This window comes from Carcharodon carcharias, chromosome 7 (assembly GCF_017639515.1).
Source record: "Carcharodon carcharias isolate sCarCar2 chromosome 7, sCarCar2.pri, whole genome shotgun sequence".
NCBI lineage: Eukaryota > Metazoa > Chordata > Chondrichthyes > Lamniformes > Lamnidae > Carcharodon > Carcharodon carcharias.
Genome location: NC_054473.1, coordinates 87258367 through 87278687, shown reverse-complemented (window position 1 = coordinate 87278687; position 20321 = coordinate 87258367). Strand labels below are relative to the sequence as shown.

The 20321-nt window shown below is 42.9% G+C and overlaps 1 protein-coding gene across 1 annotated transcript in view; it reads right to left on the bottom strand.

Moving 5' to 3' along the window:
- The window catches only part of cacna2d2a (calcium channel, voltage-dependent, alpha 2/delta subunit 2a), a 758554-nt gene that overhangs the window by 35378 nt on the left and 702855 nt on the right, over positions 1-20321 (bottom strand). Inside the window, exons 30-31 of the mRNA XM_041191642.1 lie at positions 18088-18159; positions 1527-1679 (exon numbers count right to left, since the gene is read on the bottom strand). Of these exons, the coding sequence (XP_041047576.1) occupies positions 1527-1679; positions 18088-18159 (225 nt within the window). The remainder of the gene's footprint in view (positions 1-1526; positions 1680-18087; positions 18160-20321) is intronic.

The following is a 20321-nucleotide window of genomic DNA, read 5'->3' as shown; positions in this document are numbered from 1 at the left end:
GGGGGGGTTCTTCCCTTTTTCTTCTGCTTCCCTCTACTTTTCTTTTCCTTTCTCTTTTCTTTCTCTTCCAAATGTAAATGTATTAAATTATTGCTGTGCTGTCAGCTAATTTTTGTACTGTTACTCATTATGGTTGTTGTTAAATCTTAATAAACAGAAATAAAAAAGATCTGTTTGACAATTGAAAAGCCTGAGGCTTCTCCACTCCTGTCTGCTCGCTTCCTTTGCCTGCTTCATTCACAGTCACATCCTACTGCCTGCACTGCTGACCAAAACATACGACCCTATTCTAAGAGTCGTGACCATCTTCTGGATCAAAGTTATTTCTCCCTCTCCCATATGTTGCGCAGTGTCTGCAATTCAGCTTCCAGATCAATGATCCTGGAATTCCTCTAGCTGCTTACACTTTCTGCTGATGTGTTTGTTCTGGGTCGCCTTGGTGTCCAAAAGCTCCCAAATTCTACAGCTGCAACATAACACCTGTCCTGCCATTGTTAAGTATGTTATTTAGTTAATTTCATTACTTTCTTAATTAATTTAGAATCATTCCTATGTATACTGCAATTTACTGTGCTTATTAAGTGCTAGTGCCACCAACAAATAAAACTAAAGTTTATACGATTCTTAATTTCACTGGTATGTGTTTTAGGTATTTATTTATTTTATTTTAACTAATTTATTTTATATTTATTTTCATTGTATTTTAGCTTTAGTTCCTTTTTATTTATAGATCTACCTTAACTCATGTGTTTAACTTGGCTATTAACACACTGTCCCTTACACCAAGCACTTACCGGCCAATCAACTTACTAGTTTCCTGTGATGTCACAGTTGCTTCTTCCTTCAGCAGCTGGGATACTGCCCCCAGCTGCCTCTGTTCAAATCTCAGATCAGAAAAGGACTTTGACACTGTGCCCCGGGGATGGGCTGCTCTGCCTGGATCTTGCCCGGCCTGAGTAAGGAGGTTGGGCAAGATAGGATCGGAAGAAAAATCACGTAAGTAATTGGGCACGGAGTGGCAATCCGATGCTGACTGCCACTCTGAGAAGTTACGGTGCATTATGTTTATCACTTTTCGTATTCTGAATTTTGCTTATACCTCCTTTTACTGATCTTTAGGTTTCTATTACATGGAGCCACCCTTCCTTGAGAGACTGACATCATGATAATGAGAGATGACTGCACAATCCTACAGAATGTGTGATTAGGACGTGTGATCAATTCCATCCTGCAATGTTCTGCACAATCGCAGGAACTGAGAGAATCTCATGGCTGCCAGTGTCTGTGTGGCTGATGTTCATATGTTGTGGGCTCCAAGACCTCCACAGGTCACCTCTGGATGTATTCCTCTAGGGTTCATCATTAGTCCTCCCACCTCTAATCGCCCGGTCAAACAGACTTTTTCCCAATTCCAATATTTTAAAACAAATAAATACAAGTTTTCAAAGAACATGGGAAAGACACAACATATTTTTAATGATCCTATGATTTTTCTTCTGGGTTGTTGTCAGCAAGTGTAAACTTACAATAAAAATGGATCTGGGTGCAGCTCCTGTGTCAGTATTAGGTGGTGGTCCACACACAGACTGATAGTCATAGGATTCCTTTCTTGTGTAGAATGAAGCATTGTAGAGTGCATTCATCAAGCTGGGGTCTACCTCACTGAAGAACATACCAATCTGGAGAAAGAACCAAATAAAAAATACATTTAGGAGCCTTTTCTGCATGACCATTGACATCAGAATTGTCCCTCTATGACATCAAGCTGTGGGTGAGCTTTCTCCAACTTAGCATGGCCACGACCTTGCACCCTAGCCCTGAATCAAACCCCCTGCCTGTCTGTTTGTTTAGGCTGGGCTGAATGGTGTGTAGTCTTGGTGTCCTGTTTTGATTGGAAACTCAGCTTTAATTATTAAACCCTATGCATCAAGGCATCTGCTCATAATATTGAGCCTCACTTCACCATCACTGAAATCTTCACACAGAGCTTCACCTCTCCCAGTTTCGGTTTCTCCAACATTCTCTCCATCCCCACCCTAAGCACACCCCCACTTGGTCAAGACTCCACTGTCCTCCTTGCATTCCTGCAGCTAAATTCAACATGCACATCAATACTGTCCTTGCTCCCTTGCCCCAAAACAATGGAATGGGAGGGGAAAGGATCCAATTGTCTTGGTGCAAGTGGGTACCAACAACATTTGTAGGACTGAGAAATAGGTCCTGCTAAGGGAGGATGAGCAGCTAGGGGCTAAATTAAAACACAGAACCACAAAGGTAATAATCTCTGGATTACTATGAGTCACAAATAAATCGGCATAGGGTAAATAAAGTCAGAGAGTTGAATGCGTGGCTCAACGATTGATGTGGGAGAAATGAGTCTTGATTCCTGGTATCAGTACTGGGGAAAGAGAGAGCTGTACCCTTGGGAAGATCTTCACCTGAACTCTGCTGGACCAGTGTCGAAGTGAGTTGCATAACTAGGGCTTTAAAATAAATAATAGTGGGTAGAACGCATGTGAGGGGGGATTCGGAAAGTTAAAGAGAAATGACCAGGCAATATTGCAGGATAGTGATACAGATAATGGTAACCAGAGTGTGACAGGAAGGGACAGAGCATACAAACATAGCAGTGCACCAGCAAATATGGTTAGAGTAGGGAAAATGGCAACTAACAGAGGGGGATGAGGGTTTAGGGTGTAGGTAGATTTAGAAATCAAAAGATAATAGTTGAGGCAATAGGAAAGTATATTAATGTGGGTAAAGACAAGCTGAATGGGACAGAAAGTGTATCGGAGAGTCCATCCAGGAAATAGTAGAAAAAATAAAATTGAAGTCACTTTATCTGAAAGCGCAGAGCATCTGCAATATGATAGATGAACTAGTAGCACAAGTAGAGACACAATGGGAGGGCTGTCAAATAAATGCTAGTGTCCCTTTTGAAGCCAGCTCCACAAGCATTCAGGCAAAATTCATGCAAAATCAACTTCCATAGACTGGACACTGTGTTTGGATGGCTGAAAACTATCTCCCCCACCAGGTCCTGTTTTCTCAACTCTCAAAAGGTCAGCAGTTCAGGGGAGGACAAAGAAAAGGCTTCAAAAATATAGCATACTTGGATTTCCAAAAGGCATTTGATAAGGTGCCACACAAAGGTTAATAGGCAAGATAAGGGCTTAGGGGGTTGGGGGTGATATATTAGCATAGATAGAGGTTTGGTTAATTGACAGGAAGCAGAGAGTAAGGATAAGTGGGGCATTATCAAGTTGGCAGGCTGTGACTAGTGAAGTGCCGCAAGAATCAGTGCTTGGGCCTCAGTTATTTACAATCTATATTAATGGTTTAGATCGAGAGACAGAAAGTAAGAGAGAGTCTGCAAGGAGATACAGACAGGTTAAGTGAGTGCGCAACAAGATGACAATGCAGTATAATGTGGAGAAGTGTCAGGTTATTCACTTTGGGCAGAATCATCTGTGCCTGCTGGCGTCGGGCGTGCTTGGCAGTGTGAGTGGACAATATGACAAGAAGGCCAAAAATCGGTTTCATGACGTTGTGAAGCCAATTTGCAATCGTCCACTCAGCCTGTCGATGGCAGGCCGCATTTCCCACCATCAGACATCAGGAAACGCAATGTAATACATCTGCATATCATTATAAGGCCAGCCTGCCGGAATCATTGCCCCCGCCCCCCCCCAGCTGGATCGTCCATCCATGTCGGCATGATTGCACACCAATGTGTTTCACAACAGCATATATAAGGCGTGCACTTGGCGGGCTGCACTTTGAGGGGAACTTGGAGATGAGTACACAGTAATGTTGTGCAGTGTTTGCCAAGGTCACCTGTTGGACTTCAAGGCTGAGGCACGTTGGAGGTGTGGGGCAGGGCTGCCCTGTGGTTGAGGCGACTTGGGGGTGGAGGCAAGGGCTGGCCTGCAGTTGAAGGTAGTGCACAAGCAATGCAGGGTGAGGGGGAGGGAAGTGACCACGCATTAGGGAAACCTTGTATAAGGTGACAATTCCTCTGTAGCTGAGACTGTTCGGATGCAGCCACATTGACATGCATGGAGTTTGGCCACTAGCTTATCTGCACACTCAAGCAATGCAGAGGCGTGCAAGTGCCACCAAATGCTCCATAGCTTTACACCCCTCAGAATGCAAACTAATGAGAGTTTTAGCGGACTGCAGAACAATTGGATGCCTGCACATGTTGGACAATATCCTTGCTAAAGCTGGCCATGGAGCAGTCACTGGTGGAGGCGCTCACAGCCCCTTACAATGTCATCATCCCGGTCTGGACCAGTTTCCCCCATGGTTCAAGCTAACAGTGCAGCCTTGCAGTGCGGTTTAGGAGAATGCCTATGCCTGAGCTGAGAGCACAGCATGCAGTCCAATGGGCAAAGCTATGGCCAATCAGTCAGGTGGAGTGGGGAGAAGGTGGGTGTGGTTTCGGGCAGCCATGCAGTGCACTAAACTCTGGCCATCCAAATAGTGGCCAGCACTCTCTGGGATGCATTAAGGGACCTTCACACTTAACCAAGAGAGGTTCTTAGTACACTTATGCTAACCCACATGTTTCTCTCTTTCAGCCTGCAGGAGGAGTACATCTCGAGCAAGGAGTCTGGTGAACTAGCTATATACGTCATGGTGTACAGAGAGCGGAGATGGCGGAGAAGGGAGCGATGGAGGCGGTTGGCTGTGCAGAGGATGAGCAGCACGCCCAGGAAGAAGGGACGGCTGGGGCTCATGCACACATGGTCAGTGCCTAGCTAGACCCAGGGTTTATAGACGCCGCCTTTCATTCCTGCAAATGACCGACAATCAGTGTTGCTGAAGACTGCGCACATCTAGGGAGCTGGTTGGTCACTTTTGCCCGCTACTGCAGGATTTGGCGCACAGGGACATGGAGGGCATCCACTGCCAGTGGCTGTGAAAGTGACCGCAGCGCTCAAGTTTTACGCCAGTGGCTCCTTTCAGGGCTCCACAGGCGACCTCTGTGGGATATCACAAGCCTCCAGACACAAATGCATCCATGAGGTTATTAGAGGTACATTTGAAATGAACAAGGCTACGGGCCAAGTGCTGGAAAATGGGATTAGAGTAGATAGGGACTTGATGACCAATGTGGACACAATGGTGTAAAACTGTATGACTCTATGAGGTCACAGGTGCCATCTTCATGAGGGCACACAATTTTGGTTTGGATTGGCCCAGGTCTCAAATGAGCGCTCTCCTGCCATGGAAACATCGTTTCCTGGGAATGCATAATTAATGCCGCGGGTTTGGGATGGTACAGTGTTTTACCCACCCCCTACTGCACTTAGTGCAAATCTGGTATGATTCCGCCCTTTGGTCATAAGGATAGAAAAGCAGAATACTTTTAAAAGGCATGAAACTTGTAAATGTTGATGTTGAGAGAGACTTGGGTGTACTCGTACATGGAACACAGGAAGCTAACACGCAGGTACATCATGCAATTAGGAAAGCAAATGGCATGCTGGTCTTTAATGCAAGGGGATTAGATTAATGCAAGAGGAATAAAGAAGTCTTGCTACAATTGTACAGGGTTTTGATGGGTGAGACCATGCCGGGGATAAAGTGCGCAATTCTGGTCTCCATATTTAAGGAAGGATATACTTGTATTGGAGGCGGTACAGTGAAGGTTCACTAAATTGGTCCCTGCAATGAGGGGGTTGTCCTATGCTGAGAGGCTAGGTAAACTGAGTCTATATTCTCTGGAGGTTAGAAGAATGAGAAGCGATCTCATTGCAACATTCTGAAGGTGCTTGACAGGGTAGACACTGAAAGGTTGTTTCCCTCACTGGGGAATCTAGAACAAGGAGGCAAAGTCTTAGGATAACAGATAATCATTTCGGACTAAAATGAGAAGAAATTTCTTAACTCAAGGGTTGTGAGTTTTTGGAATTCTCCACCACAGAGGAACATAGGAGTAGGAGTGGGCCATTCAGCCCATTGAGACTGATCTGCCATTCAATTAGATAATGGCTGATCATCTACCTCAACACCACTTTCCCATGCCATCTCATGTCCCCTGATGTCATTAGTCTCCAGAAATCTATCAATTTCTGTCTTGAACATGTTCAATGATTGAGCTTCCACAGCCCTCTGGGGTAGAGAATTCAAAAGATTCACCATCCTCTGAGTGAAGAAATTCCTCCTAATCTCAGTCTTAAATGGCCTACCCCTTATCCTGAGATTATGGCCTCTGGTTTTAGACTCATGAGCCAGGGGAAACATCTTATCCACATCCACCCTGTCACGCCCTGTAAGGATTGTGTAAGTTTCAACGAGGTCACCCCTTATTCTTCGAAACTCTAGGGAATACAGACCCAGTCTCCCCGATCTCTCCTCATAACACAATCCTGTCATCCCAGGGATTAATTTGATGAACCTCCATTGCACTCCCTCCATGGCAAGTATATCCCTCCTTGGATAAGGGGACCAAACCTGTACACAACTGAGGGTTGTGGGTGATTCATCACTGAACATATTTAAGGCTGGGATAGACAGATTTCAGGCCTCTCAGGGAATCAAAGGATATGGAAAGTGGGCAGAAAAGTGGAGATGAAAATCAAGATCAATCCTGATCATAGGCCATATGGTCTTCTCCTATTTCTAATGTCCTTATGATATAGTAGTGCAGTTGTTGATTGATTAGTTTAGATCAGTCTGTGAAATAATTTGAGGAAAACCCCAGATTTGGAGAGCTTTGGGAGGTACAGGCTCAAAGTCACCTCTTGCCATCAAGCCATGTCTTACCACTCGTCATGTCTGAAGTTAGAAATATAGAAAGATTTACAGCATAGCAGGTGACCATTCAGTCCATCACGGCTATGCTAAGTGAAAAGGAACCATTCAGTCTAATTTCACCTTAGAACTTTTGGAATTGAGCCCTCTAGGTTATGGTACGTAAGGGGCATATCCAAATGTTTTGTTAAAAGCAATGAGGGTTTCTACCTCTACCACCCTTTCATGTGGTGAGTTCCAGACTCCCACCACCCTATGGATGAAAGAGCTTCTGCTCAACCTCCCTCTAATCCAATCCACTCTGTCTCAGACCTTCATAATTTTATACATCTCAATTAAATCTCCCTTCAGCCTCCTCTGTTCCAAATAAACAACCCCAGCCTGTCCAATCTTTCCTCATAGATGAAATTCTCAATACCTGGCAACACCCTTGTAAACCTCTTCTGTACCCTCTCGAGAGTGATCACATCTTTCCTGTAATGTAGTCACAGAACTGTGCGCAGTAGCTGTGGACTAACTAGTATTTAATACAGTTTTAGCATAAATTCCCTGCTCTTATATTCTAGGCCTTGACCAATATAGGAAACTATCCTGTAAGCTTTTCTTGCCCACCTTACCTTCAGGGGTCTCTAGACATACTCTCCAAGGTCCCTCTGTTCCTTTGCACTTCTCAGTATCCTACCATTTATGGAGTATTCCCTTGCCTTGTTTGTCCTCCCTAAATACATTCCCTCACACTTTTCTAGATTGGATTCCATTTGCCTCTTTTCTGCCCACTTGACTATTCCATTGATATCTTCTTGCAGTCTACATAATTTCGTCTTCACTCTTAACCACATGACTAATTTTCGTATCATCTGCAAAACTTTCTATATTTCTATTCTGTAATGTCCCCTACATTTAAGTCTAAATCATTGATTTTTAAGTTTTTTTTCATGGAATGTGGGTATCGCTGGCAAAGCCAGCATTTGTTTCCCACCCCTAATTGCCCATGAACACAGTGGCTTCCTAGGCCATTGTAGAGGGCAGTTAAAAGTCAACTGCATTGATATATACCACGAACGACAAGACACAGAGGAAGTAGCCATCCAGTCACAAAAACACCTGTCAACAATAACCCTTTTCCTGTCACTGAGCCAATTTGGATCCAAATTGCCATTTTCCCTTGGATCCCATGAGCTTTTAATTTTCTGACTAGTCTGCCATGTGGTATCTTGTTAAAAGCTTTAAAATTCAGGTAAACTAATCAAGTGCCCAACCCTCATCGACCCTCCATGTTACCTCATCAAAAAATTCAATCAAGTTAGTCAGACACAACCTTCACTTAACAAATCTATGCTTGATTAATAAAGAGAACAAATGCTGATTCGTTCTCTCCCTCAGAACTTTTGCCACTAATTTGCCCAATACCGAGGTTAGGCTGGCTGGCCTTATACTTGCTCATGTTTTAAACAATGGTACAATGTTAGCAGTTCTCCAGTCCTTTGGCATCACACCTGTAGCCAGAGAGGATTGAAAAATGATGGTCAGAACCTCTGCTATTTCTTCCCTGGCTTCTCTTAGCAGCCTAGGATACATTTCACACAGACCCAGCAATTTATTTGCTTTCAAGGATGCTAAACACCTTAATTTTTCCTCCCTCACTATGTTTATCCCACCCAATATTTCCCACTCCTCCTTCTTAACTACAATCTCTTTTGTGAAAACATACGCAAAGTATTCATTATGAACTATGGCCGTGTCTTGCATCTCCGTACATGGGTTACCTTTTTGGCCTCTAAATTGGCCCTTCTCTTTCCTCATGCTTTTTATATATTTATAAAACGTCTTTGAGTTTTCCTTGATATTACTTGACAATATTTTTTCCAGGCCTTCTCTTTGCTTTCCTTATTTATTTTTAAATTTCACCCATACATTTTCTATACTCTCTAGCCCTTCTGCAATATTGAGCCCTTGGCATCTAACATAATTTTTTTTTTACTGTGTTATCTTACTCTGTGCACTCTTTCACATCTGTAGTTGGACGGTAGGGTGGGGGCGCAGAATGATGGAGAGATCTAGATTTGTGAGTCCCATCCTTTTTCTTTGTCAGAAAATATTTGTTCTGTATCCTTTTTAGCTCCCCAAGTACCTTCCACTGTTCTGACACTGATTTACCTTCAAGTAGCTGCTTACAAACCACTCTTGCCACATCATGTCTTAGCCTAGTAAAAATTACATGTTTTCAGTTACTTATATACTGTTTCTCAAAACATTATATTCCAAAAGATGTCTGTCTTATTTGGTGGTGATAAGCATTATGAAGGACCTTTGTTCTCAAGGGTTTAGTGGGCAAGTGTTTGAAGAATTCAGCCATGTTTCCTGCTCTTGCTCAATATCTGGTGAGTTCTTTGGTTGTGTGTGGATGTGAGTGGCTGTGTGATCAGCAAAAAAATTGGGCTCTGTTATGCAATTTGCAGTTGAATAGGGTATTTGGGTGATGTACCAAGGGGGCTCCTGATATCTGATGAACTCAATGCTTTTCAGGAGAGGAGGGGAAACAGAGGAGATGTGGAGGTAAACACAGGTACACAGCTTGTGATTATACTTAAATACAAATGACCCCTAAGGAGGAAGCCATTTGATCCATCATATCTGTGCCAGTGCTATAGTTCTTCAAATGGAGCTAACTAATTGTATTTCCTATTTTCCTATTTTTTTATCTAATTCCCCTTTAGGTGTCATAGTCTCTGCCTCAAGCATTCACTGTGCTGCTCTGCCATTGGTTTTGTGAAAACAGCATCTCACACTTAACTTCCCCAATGTCAATTTTTCTGTCTAATCCTTGGGCTATATTGCTATGTTAAAGGCACAATATAAATCTATATTTCACTTAAAAAAAACTTGAATTTACTGTAATGGAGTTATCATTTTTTCCCTAATATTACTGTAGGATACTGAAGCAGGCTTACGGGGGCTGCGTGTATACGTTTGCGTGTGTATGACTAATTTAATCAAACTGAAGACAGTCAGATTGCAACGTTTAAATCATCAAAGGGGTTAAAAAGCAGGCATTTTGAAATGAAAATGGATGAGCTAACATTTGTATTTGTAGATAAGTTGAGGGGTTGTCTGAATTTCAAAGCAGAATTAGAAGATGATAAGGAAAATGTTTGCATCTTGCAGGACTCCATAGGTAAACAAATAGTGGGGATATCATGTTTTATTGACCCAAAAGCAAAGACAAAATGGAAACATGGAAGAATTTGAGTTTCAAAGAAAGTTTAAAACAATGGATTTGAATCATCAAAGTGAGGAAATATATTTAAGGAAAGATTGAAAGCTGTATGGGAGTGGCCATGTGAGATCTTGAAGAATGTGCTGTGAAGTATCAGCTTCTAGCCACGCTAGAGAAGTGCTTGCTTGTTCCAGAAAGCAAGGTTTTGTTAAACGCTTTGAAATTTCATTGTCCAGTGAGAAGGAGAGAGAAGCTGTGAAATAACTCCCTTATATAGCAACAGCAGATGCCTTGTGGTAATATTTTATATATTAAGAATCTATTTGGACTGTTGCCTGAAAAGGGGGTTTATTTTGGGAGCCTGGTTAAGTAAAGTAGAAGTCTTTTGGGAAATGTTGTAAGACTAAATTTAACTGTGTAACTGTAATCTTGTGTGTTTAAGTTTTCTTTTCTTTTGTTAATAAATGTTTTAATTTAATCTTTAAAATTCCAAAAGTGATAGTAGAACATTTACTTCTGACTTCAGTGCACATACCCTCTCGTAATAAATACAAATTGCAAAATCATTTGTGATAGCTTAGCCAAATTTCCCTTTGGGATTTGGTCAGCCTGGCAAATACCATCTGCCATATCATAACATTATAAATAAAGGTAAGCTGCTATTCCTACACTTAAAGATCTACGCACCTGAACCCTATGTTTGTTATGTATGTTAAGAGTCGCATTATTAAGATTATACTTTCTTTCACTATTCTTTTGCCTAAAATATAGATGCATTGAACTGATCTGTCACCTATCTGCCCTTTCCACTAACCTGTTTCTGTCAGTATAATGTATTAAGAAAGCGACTATATAAAGAATGGATTAGGTATTATACAACTGACCTGATATTACATGCACTATCATATACATAGATTGTAGTATAAAATAATATATCTGTATTATTATTATACTTGTATTATTTCTTATATGCTGCTCTTTCATGGTAGAAGCTTCCTGATCTTGAGGGGATGGGCTTCAAGGTGGGACTGGCGTCAGATAGTAAAAGGTTTGGGATATGTTGTTGAAGATGCATTGGTGAGTTGCTGCTGTGCGTCCTATAGATGGCACACATTGCTGCCAGGATGTGATGATGGTGGAGAGAATGAATGATTGAGGTGATGGATGGGATGTCAATCAAGTGGGTTACTTTGCCCTAGATCATGTTGAGCAATTTTTTAGTGTTGTTGGAGGTGGAGTCTTCCAGGCAAGTGGAGGGTATACCATCACACTCCTGACTTGTGCTATGTATATGGAGGGTAGGTTTTGGGAAGTCAGGAGGTGAGTTACTCCCTGCAGAATTCTCAACCTCTGACCTGCTCTTGTAGCCACAGTATTTATATGGCTGGTCTAAATAACTTTCTAGTCAATGGTGAATCCCAGCATGTTGATGATTGGGTATTCAGCAGTGGTAATGCCATTAAATATTGAGGGTAGGTAGTTAGGTAGACTCTATCTTGTTGATAACGGCCATTGCCCGGCACATGTATGGCATAAATGTTTCTTGCCATTTATCAGCCCAAGCCTGAATGTTGTCTAGGTCTTGCTGCACGTAGGCACCGGCTGTTTCAGTATCTGAGTCGTCGTGGATGATCTTGAGCATTGTGCAATCATCAGTGAATATACCCATATCTGACCTTAAAATGGTGGGAAGGTCATTGATGAAGCAGCTGAAGATGGTTGGACCAAGGACACTACCCTGAGGAACTCATGCAGTGATGCCCTAGGGCTGAATTGGTATTAACTTTATTGTGGTTCTTCTCTATACGCCCTACATCTACCTACTTCTGTCTGTTTCTCCATTTCCATTCCTTCAACCAATTCTACTCCTGTCCATCTCTATTTATTTCAAACCGCAACCTTTATCAGTGCAGCACTATACATTCTCTCTCCATTAACTCCCAATACATCCATCTTCACCTTACATATACACCACTCACTTCCTATCTGCCAACGATTGCCCTTCCCAAAATATCCACCGGCTTCAATTCAAACTCCTCAGTCTCCTCTCACCTGCTTCCCAAGTACTTATTATCGTGCCCTAACTACTCGATATCAACTACCCTTTCCTCAAATATCATCTGCTCCCTCAGCAGTTCCTCATTTTCCCACTGAATTCTTATTACCCTGCATAGCTCAACTTGATCACTACTCCAATACTGCAAACTCAATACCTGCAGTACTCCCTCTCCTTTTTAACTGATCACTAATCTTGCCCATCTCTTCACTACTCAATACTCTACCTCCACCACCCTTACCCTTATATCAGTTTATTCTTACCCCAACCATTCAGATCCCCTATTTGCTATAGATCTGTCTGCCCTACTGCTCTGAACCTACTCCCAAACTGGCACATACATCATTGCTGGGAATTTGCTCAGGGATTCTCTCACTCTGCCTACTACTGATCAAGTTATGTGAAGGTAGTAGTAGCTAGGAAGGCTGTAATTGCATGTAAATGTCAAGCCATTTTCCCTCTTTTTAATGGCTCTGTTTTAACTGTAACAAAATGTGACCTCTGCAATACAATATTTGCACTTTGGTATCTGTGGTAATTATTAGCAGCTGCCATGTAGAATTATTCAGAGTAAATCAGACTGTTTTACAAAAACTTTATTACAAACATGTGATGTATGGTGGACTGATCTGTTGACAAGGGCAGATTGTATCCCTTTAAGACACAAAGTATAAGAAAACACTGGGTGATGTCAGAATTTAATTACTCTTCAGGTTTTTAGATTCCAACACTTGCTTGCCACCTTTTTTAAATGTTTGTTTGCTCAGGTTGCAGACTTTCTGGCTCCTGTGTCAAATGATTGTCTTTGCTCATAGGTTTCGACAGTCTAACAGTTTTAAGTGTGTGATACACACAGAAATATGATGTTGCGGCTATAATAAGACCTGGCACTAAGAAGAGCAGTACTGGATATTAAATATTCCTGGATACAAGGTACTCAGGAAAGTAGAAAAGGGTGAGAGGTGGCAGTATTGATTAAAGTGAATATTGCAGTGTTGGAGAGGAGAGGATGTCCCAGAGGGGTCAAGGACAGAATTTATTTAGCCAGAGCCAAGGGATAAAAATGGTGCAATTACATTGCTCGGTGTAGTCTATGGGCCACCAACTAGTGGGAAAGATGTAGAGGAACAAATTTGCAAAGCAATTACAGGGAGATGCAAGAATTATAGAGTAGTTATAATGGTGGACTTTAACTAACCAAATGTAGATTGGGATAGTAGTAGTGCAGAGGGCAAAGAGGAGCAAGAGCTCCCAGAGTACGTTTAGGAAAATTTTCTACAGCAACATGTACCAATCCAAGGAGAAAGGAAGCTAGACCTGGTTCTTGGGAATGAGGTGGGCTAAGTGGATTAAGTGTCAGTGGGAGAACATTTAGGGGAGAGTGATCATTGTACCATAAGGTTTAGGATAACTATGGAAAAGGAGAAAAAACAGCCCAGAGTAAGAATAATTAACAGTGTAAAGCCAACTTCAATGGGGTAGGAATGGACCTGGGCCAGATAAATTAGAACCAAAGGTTGGCTGGACAAATGGTAACAGAAAAACAGGCTACCTTTAAAGAAGAAATACTTCAGGCACAAAGTATATTCCCACGAAGGGGAAATGTAGGGCAAACAAATCCAGAAGTCCCTGAACGATGAAAGAGATAGTGATTAAGATGAAGAACAAAAAGTGTGTTTATGATAGATGTCAGGTGGATAATACAATGGAGAACTAGGCTAAATATAGAGGGTTCAGAGTAGAAGTGAGAAACCAAATAAGAGAAGCAGAGATAGAGTATGAAAAGTGACTGGCAGCTAACATAAAAGGAATCCTAAAATCTTCTACAGGCTTATAAATAGTAGAAAAATGGTAAAAGAAGGAGCGGGACTGATTAGGGACCAAAAAGGATTTATGCATAGAGGCAGAGGGCATGGCTGAGGTACTAAGTGAATACTTTTTAAAAATGTATTTGTTTGTCGGGTGTGGGTGACGTTGGCTAGGCCAGCATTTATTGCCCATCCTAATTGCCATTGAGAAGATGGTTGTGAGTTGCCTTCTTAAACCGTCTCAGTTCGTGTGGTGTAGGTAAAGATACAGTGGTATTAGGAAGGGAGTTCCAGGATTTTGACCCAGCGACAGTGAAGGAATGGCAATATAGTTCTAAGTCAGGATGGTAATTGGCTTGGAGGGAAACTTGCAGGTGGTGGTGTTCCCAAGCACCTTCTGCCCTTGGCCGCCCAGGTGGTAGAAGCTATGGATTTGGAAGGTGCTGTTGAAAGAGCCTTGATGAGTTGCTGTAATGCATCTTGTAGATGGCACACCCTGATGCCACTGTGAGTTGATGGTGGAGGAAATGAGTGTTTAAGGTGGTGGATGGGGCCAATCAACCAGGCTGCGTCAACATGGCTGGTGTTGAGCTTCTTGAATGTTTTGGAGCTGCACTCATCCAGGCAAGTGGAGAGTATTTCATCATACTCCTGACTTGTGCTTGTAGATGATGTACAGGCTTTGGGGAGTCAGAAGGTGAGTTAGGTGCCTCAGCATTCCCAGCCTCTGACCTTCTGTTGTAGCCACAGTGTTTCTATGGCTGATCCAGTTCAGTTTCTGACCAATGGTAACCCCCCAGGATATTATTGGTGGGGGAATTCAGTGATGATAACGCTGTTGAATATCAAGCAAAGATGGTTCGATTCTCTTTTGTCAGAGATGGTCATTGCCTGGTATTTGCGTGGCATGAATGTTACTTGCCACTTATCAGCCCAACCTCAATATTGTCCAAGTCTCGCTGCATAAGGACATGGACTGCTTCAGTATCTGAACAATGTGAAATCATCAGCGAATGTTCCCTCTTCTTACCTTATTATGGAAGGAAGGTGATTGATGAAGCAGTTGAGGATGGTTGGACCTTGGACACTACTTTGAGGAACACCTACAGTGATTTCCCAGGACTGAGATGATTGACCTTCAACTGTCACAACTATCATCCTTTGTGCTAGGTATGACTTCAAACAACGGAGAGTTTTCCCCTTGATTCCCACTGACTTCAGTTTTGCTAGGGCTCCTTGAAGCTACACTCAGTTAAACGCTGCCTTGATGTCAAAGGCAGTCACTCTCACCTCAGGCCAGAGGACCAGGCTAATGCTGTGGGGACATGGGTTCAAATCCCACCACAGCAGCTGGAGGAACTTAAATCCAATTAATAAAATCTGGAATTGAAAGCTAGCATCAGTGATGGAGACCATGAAGCTATCATTGATTGTCGTAAAGACCCATTGGATTCACTAATGTCCTTTTGGGAAAGAAATCTACCTAGTCTGGCCTATATGTGACTCCAGGCCCACAGTTGACTCTTAGTTGCCTTCTGAAATGGCTTTGCACGCATCTCAGTTCAAGGGTAATTAGGAATGGGGCAACAATTGCTGGCCTTGTCAGCAACGCCCACAGCCCATGAAAGAATACATGCAAAAAAGTGAACCCACAGCCAACGGATCAGATCTAAGCTCTGCAGTCCTGCTACATCCAGTCATGAATGTTGGTGAACAATTAAACAACTCATTAGAGGAGGAGGCCCCACAAATATCCCCATCCTCAATGATGGGGGAGCCCAGCACATCAGCGCAAAAGATAAGGCTGAAGCAAGTGCAACAATCTTTAGCCAGAAATGTCGAGTGGATGATCGATTTCAGCTTCCCTGGAGGTCCCCAGCATCACAGATGCCAGTCTTCAGCCAATTTCCAAAGCCTATGGGCCCTGACAATATTCCACAATAGTAGTGAAGACTTGTGCTCCAGAACTTGCTGTGCCCCTAGCAAAGCTATGCCAGTACAGCTACAACACTGTCATCTACCCGGTATTGTGGAAAATTGCCCTGCTATGTCCTGTGCACAAAAAGCAGGTCAAATCCAACCTGCCCTATTACCTACGCTCGATAATCAGTAAAATGATGAAAGGTGTCAGACATCAAGGAGTTCCTCAGGGTAGGGTCCTAGGCCCAACCATCTTCAGCTGCTTCATCAACGACCTTCCTTCCATCATAAGGTCAGAAGTGGGAATGTTTGCTGATAATTGCACAATGTTCAGCACCATTCGCAACTCCTCAGATACTGAAGCATTCCATGTCCAAATGCAGCAGGAACTGGACAAAATCCAGGCTTGGGCTGACAAACAGCAAGTAACATTCACTCCACATAAGTGTCAGACAATGACCATCTCCAACAACAGAATCTAACTATTGCCCCTTGACATTCAATAGCATTACCATCACTGAATCCCCCACTGTCAACATCCTAGGCACAACCATTGACCATAAACTGGACCGGACTTGCCATGTAAATACTGTGGCTACAAAAGGAGGTCAGAGACTTGGAATCCTGCGGCAAGTAACTCACCTCCTGACTCCCAAAGCCTGTCCATCATCTACAAGGCATAAGTCAGGATTGTGATGCAGCTTCGGCAACACTCAAGAAACTTGACACCGTCCAGGACAAATCAACCCCTTTGACTGGCACCCCATTCACTCCCTCCACCATGGACGCACAGTGGCAGTAGTGTGTACCATCTACAAGATGCACTGCAGGAATTCATGAAGGCTCCTTAGATAGCACCTTCCAAACCCAATGACCACTGCCATCTAGAAGGACAAGGGCAGCAGGCACATGGGAAAACCACAACCACCTGAAAATTCCCCTCCAAGCCAAATATATCGCCGTTCCTTCACAGTCACTGGGTCAAAATCCTGGAAACACCTCCCTAAAAGCACTGTTGGGTGTACCTATTACCGTGGACTGCAGTGGTTCAAAAGGCAGCTTACCACCACCTTCTCAAGGGCAGTTAGGGATGGGCAATTAATGCTGGCCTAGTCAACAAGGTATGAATGAATAAAAAAATTAATGACCTCAACCTTGGTGTAAAGGGCACAATTTCAAAACCTGCGACTGAAACTACACTTGGAAGCATTGTAAACTATGAGGAGGACAGTTAGAACTTCAAAAGGACATGGCCAGGTTGGTGGAATGGACAGATAAGTGGCAGATGAAGTTTAATGCAGGGGAGGGTGAAATGATTCAATTTGGTAGGAAAAACACAGAAAGATAATATAAAATAAATGGTACAATTCTAAAGGCGTTACAGGAGCAGAAATACCTGGGTGTATATGTGCTAAGTTATTGGAGGGGGCAGGACAGGTTGAGAAAGCTATTAATAAAGCATACCGTATCTTGGCTTTATTAATAAGGGCAAAGAATACGAGAACAAGAAGGTTATGTTAAGTTTATATAAAACACTGATTCAGCCTCAGCTGGAGTACTGTGTCCAGTTCTAGACACCACACTATAGGAAAGATGTAAAAGCATTAGAGAGAGTGCAGAAAAGATTCATGAGAATTGTTCCAAGGATGAGGGACTTCAGATATGTAGATAGATTGGAGAAGCTGAGACTGTTTTCCTTGGAGAAGATAGGTTGAGAGGAGATTTGATAGAGGTATTCAAAATCATGAGCGGTCTGGACAGAGAAGGTAGGGAAAGCTTGTTCCTATTGGTGAAAGGAACTAGATCGCACAGATTTAAGGTAATTGGCAAAAGAAGCAATGGAGACAGGAGGCGAAAATTTTTCACACAGTGAGTGTTTAAGATTTGGAATGTACTGCTTGACAGTGTGGTGGAGGCAGGTTCAATTGAGGTTTTTGAGAGGGAATTGGTTTAGTATATGAAAAGGAAGAATATGCAGGGTTACACAGAGAAGTTGGGGAATGCACTGGGTGAATTGCTCATTCGGATAGCCGGCGCAGACACGGACCAAATGGCCTCCTTCTGTGTTGTAATCATCTATATACACACATATAAAAATTATTTATATATATATATATATATATATATATATAAATATGCATATATATTATATTGCAATTTATGTTGTCTGTCCCTATGTTATGACATTCTTGGACAGTACCAGAGTTATGCTGGCAATAGCTGTTATCAGTAGTAGGCAAGACTAAGACTGCTTTTAGTGTAGGCTTTGGCTCAGTGTCTGACTATCTGATCACAGTGCAACATTCACTTCAGTGTTATGTTACCTGGCTCCAGTGTTCAGGCTGGTTGGACATGATTAGGAAACCACCATCATCAATTAACACGCACAACAGGTCCTGAAAATCAAGAATAGGAGATGGTGAATTAAGTTGCATTAACATCTCTCTGCCAATTGGCTGTTTTGCTAACTATTGTTCAGAGTGAAGACCTCTGTTTATCTAGACTCAATTTGTTCATTTTCTGCCCCAAACGGTTGGCTGCTTTTCAGGGTTTGAAGTGTTGGGTCCCTATGACATGAAAAGAAATCCAACATTGTATGTATCAAAACTTTATTCTTTTGCTCTCTTTGAAATGGATTTGCTGCTGAACCAAAAATATGGCTACTACAAGTCACATGATCACAGGATTGGCCCTTTGTTCTGGAAGCTAGCAACAGTAGTTAGAAGAACAAAATAATTCCTCTCTCAGCCTGTGGAATCTCACACCTCATTGTACAGATCCCTTGTAATTATAAAACCAGGGGATTCGCACATCAAAACTCATTATTCCTGCAGAGCTGCTAACAAACTGATCTCACACCTGGGACTGTCCAGGCCTCCCAGAAACATGATAGGGTCCCCCTTGTCCTCACTTATCACCCCACCAGCCTCCGCATTCAAAGGATCATCCTCCGCCATTTCCGCCAACTCCAGCATGATGCCACCACCAAACACATCTTCCCTTCACCCCCCTTATCGGCATTCCGTAGGGATCGCTCCCTCCGGGACACCCTGGTCCACTCCTCCATCACCCCCTACTCCTCAACCCCCACCTATGGCACCACCCCATGCCCACGCAAAAGATGCAACACCTGCCCCTTCACTTCCTCTCTCCTCACCGTCCAAGGACCCAAACACTCCTTTCAAGTGAAGCAGCATTTCACTTGCATTTCCCCCAACTTAGTCTACTGCATTCGTTGCTCCCAATGTGGTCTCCTCTACATTGGAGAGACCAAACGTAAACTGGGCGACCGCTTTGCAGAACACCTGCGGTCTGTCCGCAAGAATGACCCAAACCTCCCTGTCGCTTGCCATTTCAACACTCCACCCTGCTCTCTTGCCCACATGTCTGTCCTTGGCTTGCTGCATTGTTCCAGTGAAGCCCAACGCAAACTGGAGGAACAACACCTCATCTTCCGACTAGGGACTTTACAGCCTTCCGGACTGAATATTGAATTCAACAACTTTAGATCGTAAGCTCCCTCCCCCATCCCCACCCCCTTTCTGTTTCCCCCTTCCCTTTTTTTTCCAATAAATTATAAAGATTTTCCTTTTCCCACCTATTTCCATTATATATATAAAAAAAAACCCACTAGAGCTATACCTTGAGTGCCCTACCATCCATTCTTAATTAGCACATTCGTTTAGATAATATCACCAACTTTAATTTTAACACCTATGTGTTCTATTGTACTATTGTCGTTGACATCTTTTGATGATCTGCTTCTATCACTGCTTGTTTGTCCCTACAACCACACCTCCCCCCCCCACCTCTTTGTCTCTCTATCTCTCCGCCCCCCACACACACACCTTAAACCAGCTTATATTTCAACTCTTTCTTGGACTCGAACGCAAGTTCTGTCGAAGGGTCATGAGGACTCGAAACGTCAACTCTTTTCTTCTCCGCCGATGCTGCCAGACCTGCTGAGTTTTTCCAGGTAATTCTATTTTTGTTTTCCATTTCAAAAGGAGATCATTGAGGGTATAAAAGGACGTCATTTGCATGTGATAAACTCACCTTGGTAACAGAGTCGGTGGATTGGCCTAAACAATGGCTTCCCAATGCCAGATGCTCAATATAGATGGTAACTCTTTCAACAGCTAATGTCTGGGGCATTATCAGTCCTAAAATCAAAGCCAGTTCCAGACACTGAATAAACATCCATTTTTAATTGTGGAGAAGGAAGGTCACATGACTCAAGTGACCATTTTAAATCTCTAAGTGCCTTTGAGCACTGAGAAATCCTCACCCTGTCCTTTAACATCAACTGGCAAGGACTCCAGCAGCCTGGCTGAGCAAACAGTCAGTTACCATTTCTCAACTCCACAAAGTCTGCTTGATCTTAAAAGTCTCTGATCAATGCCTGCCAAGCGCTCTAAGCATAGAAAGCCTATCGTGTTGCAGCATCATTCATTATAACGGTTTTTGTATTGTCATCTCCAACCAGGATCTCATTGGGACTGAACTCTGCAACGATGGAAACACTGGACTTTGACTTCTTGGGCTCTGGAAATCACGT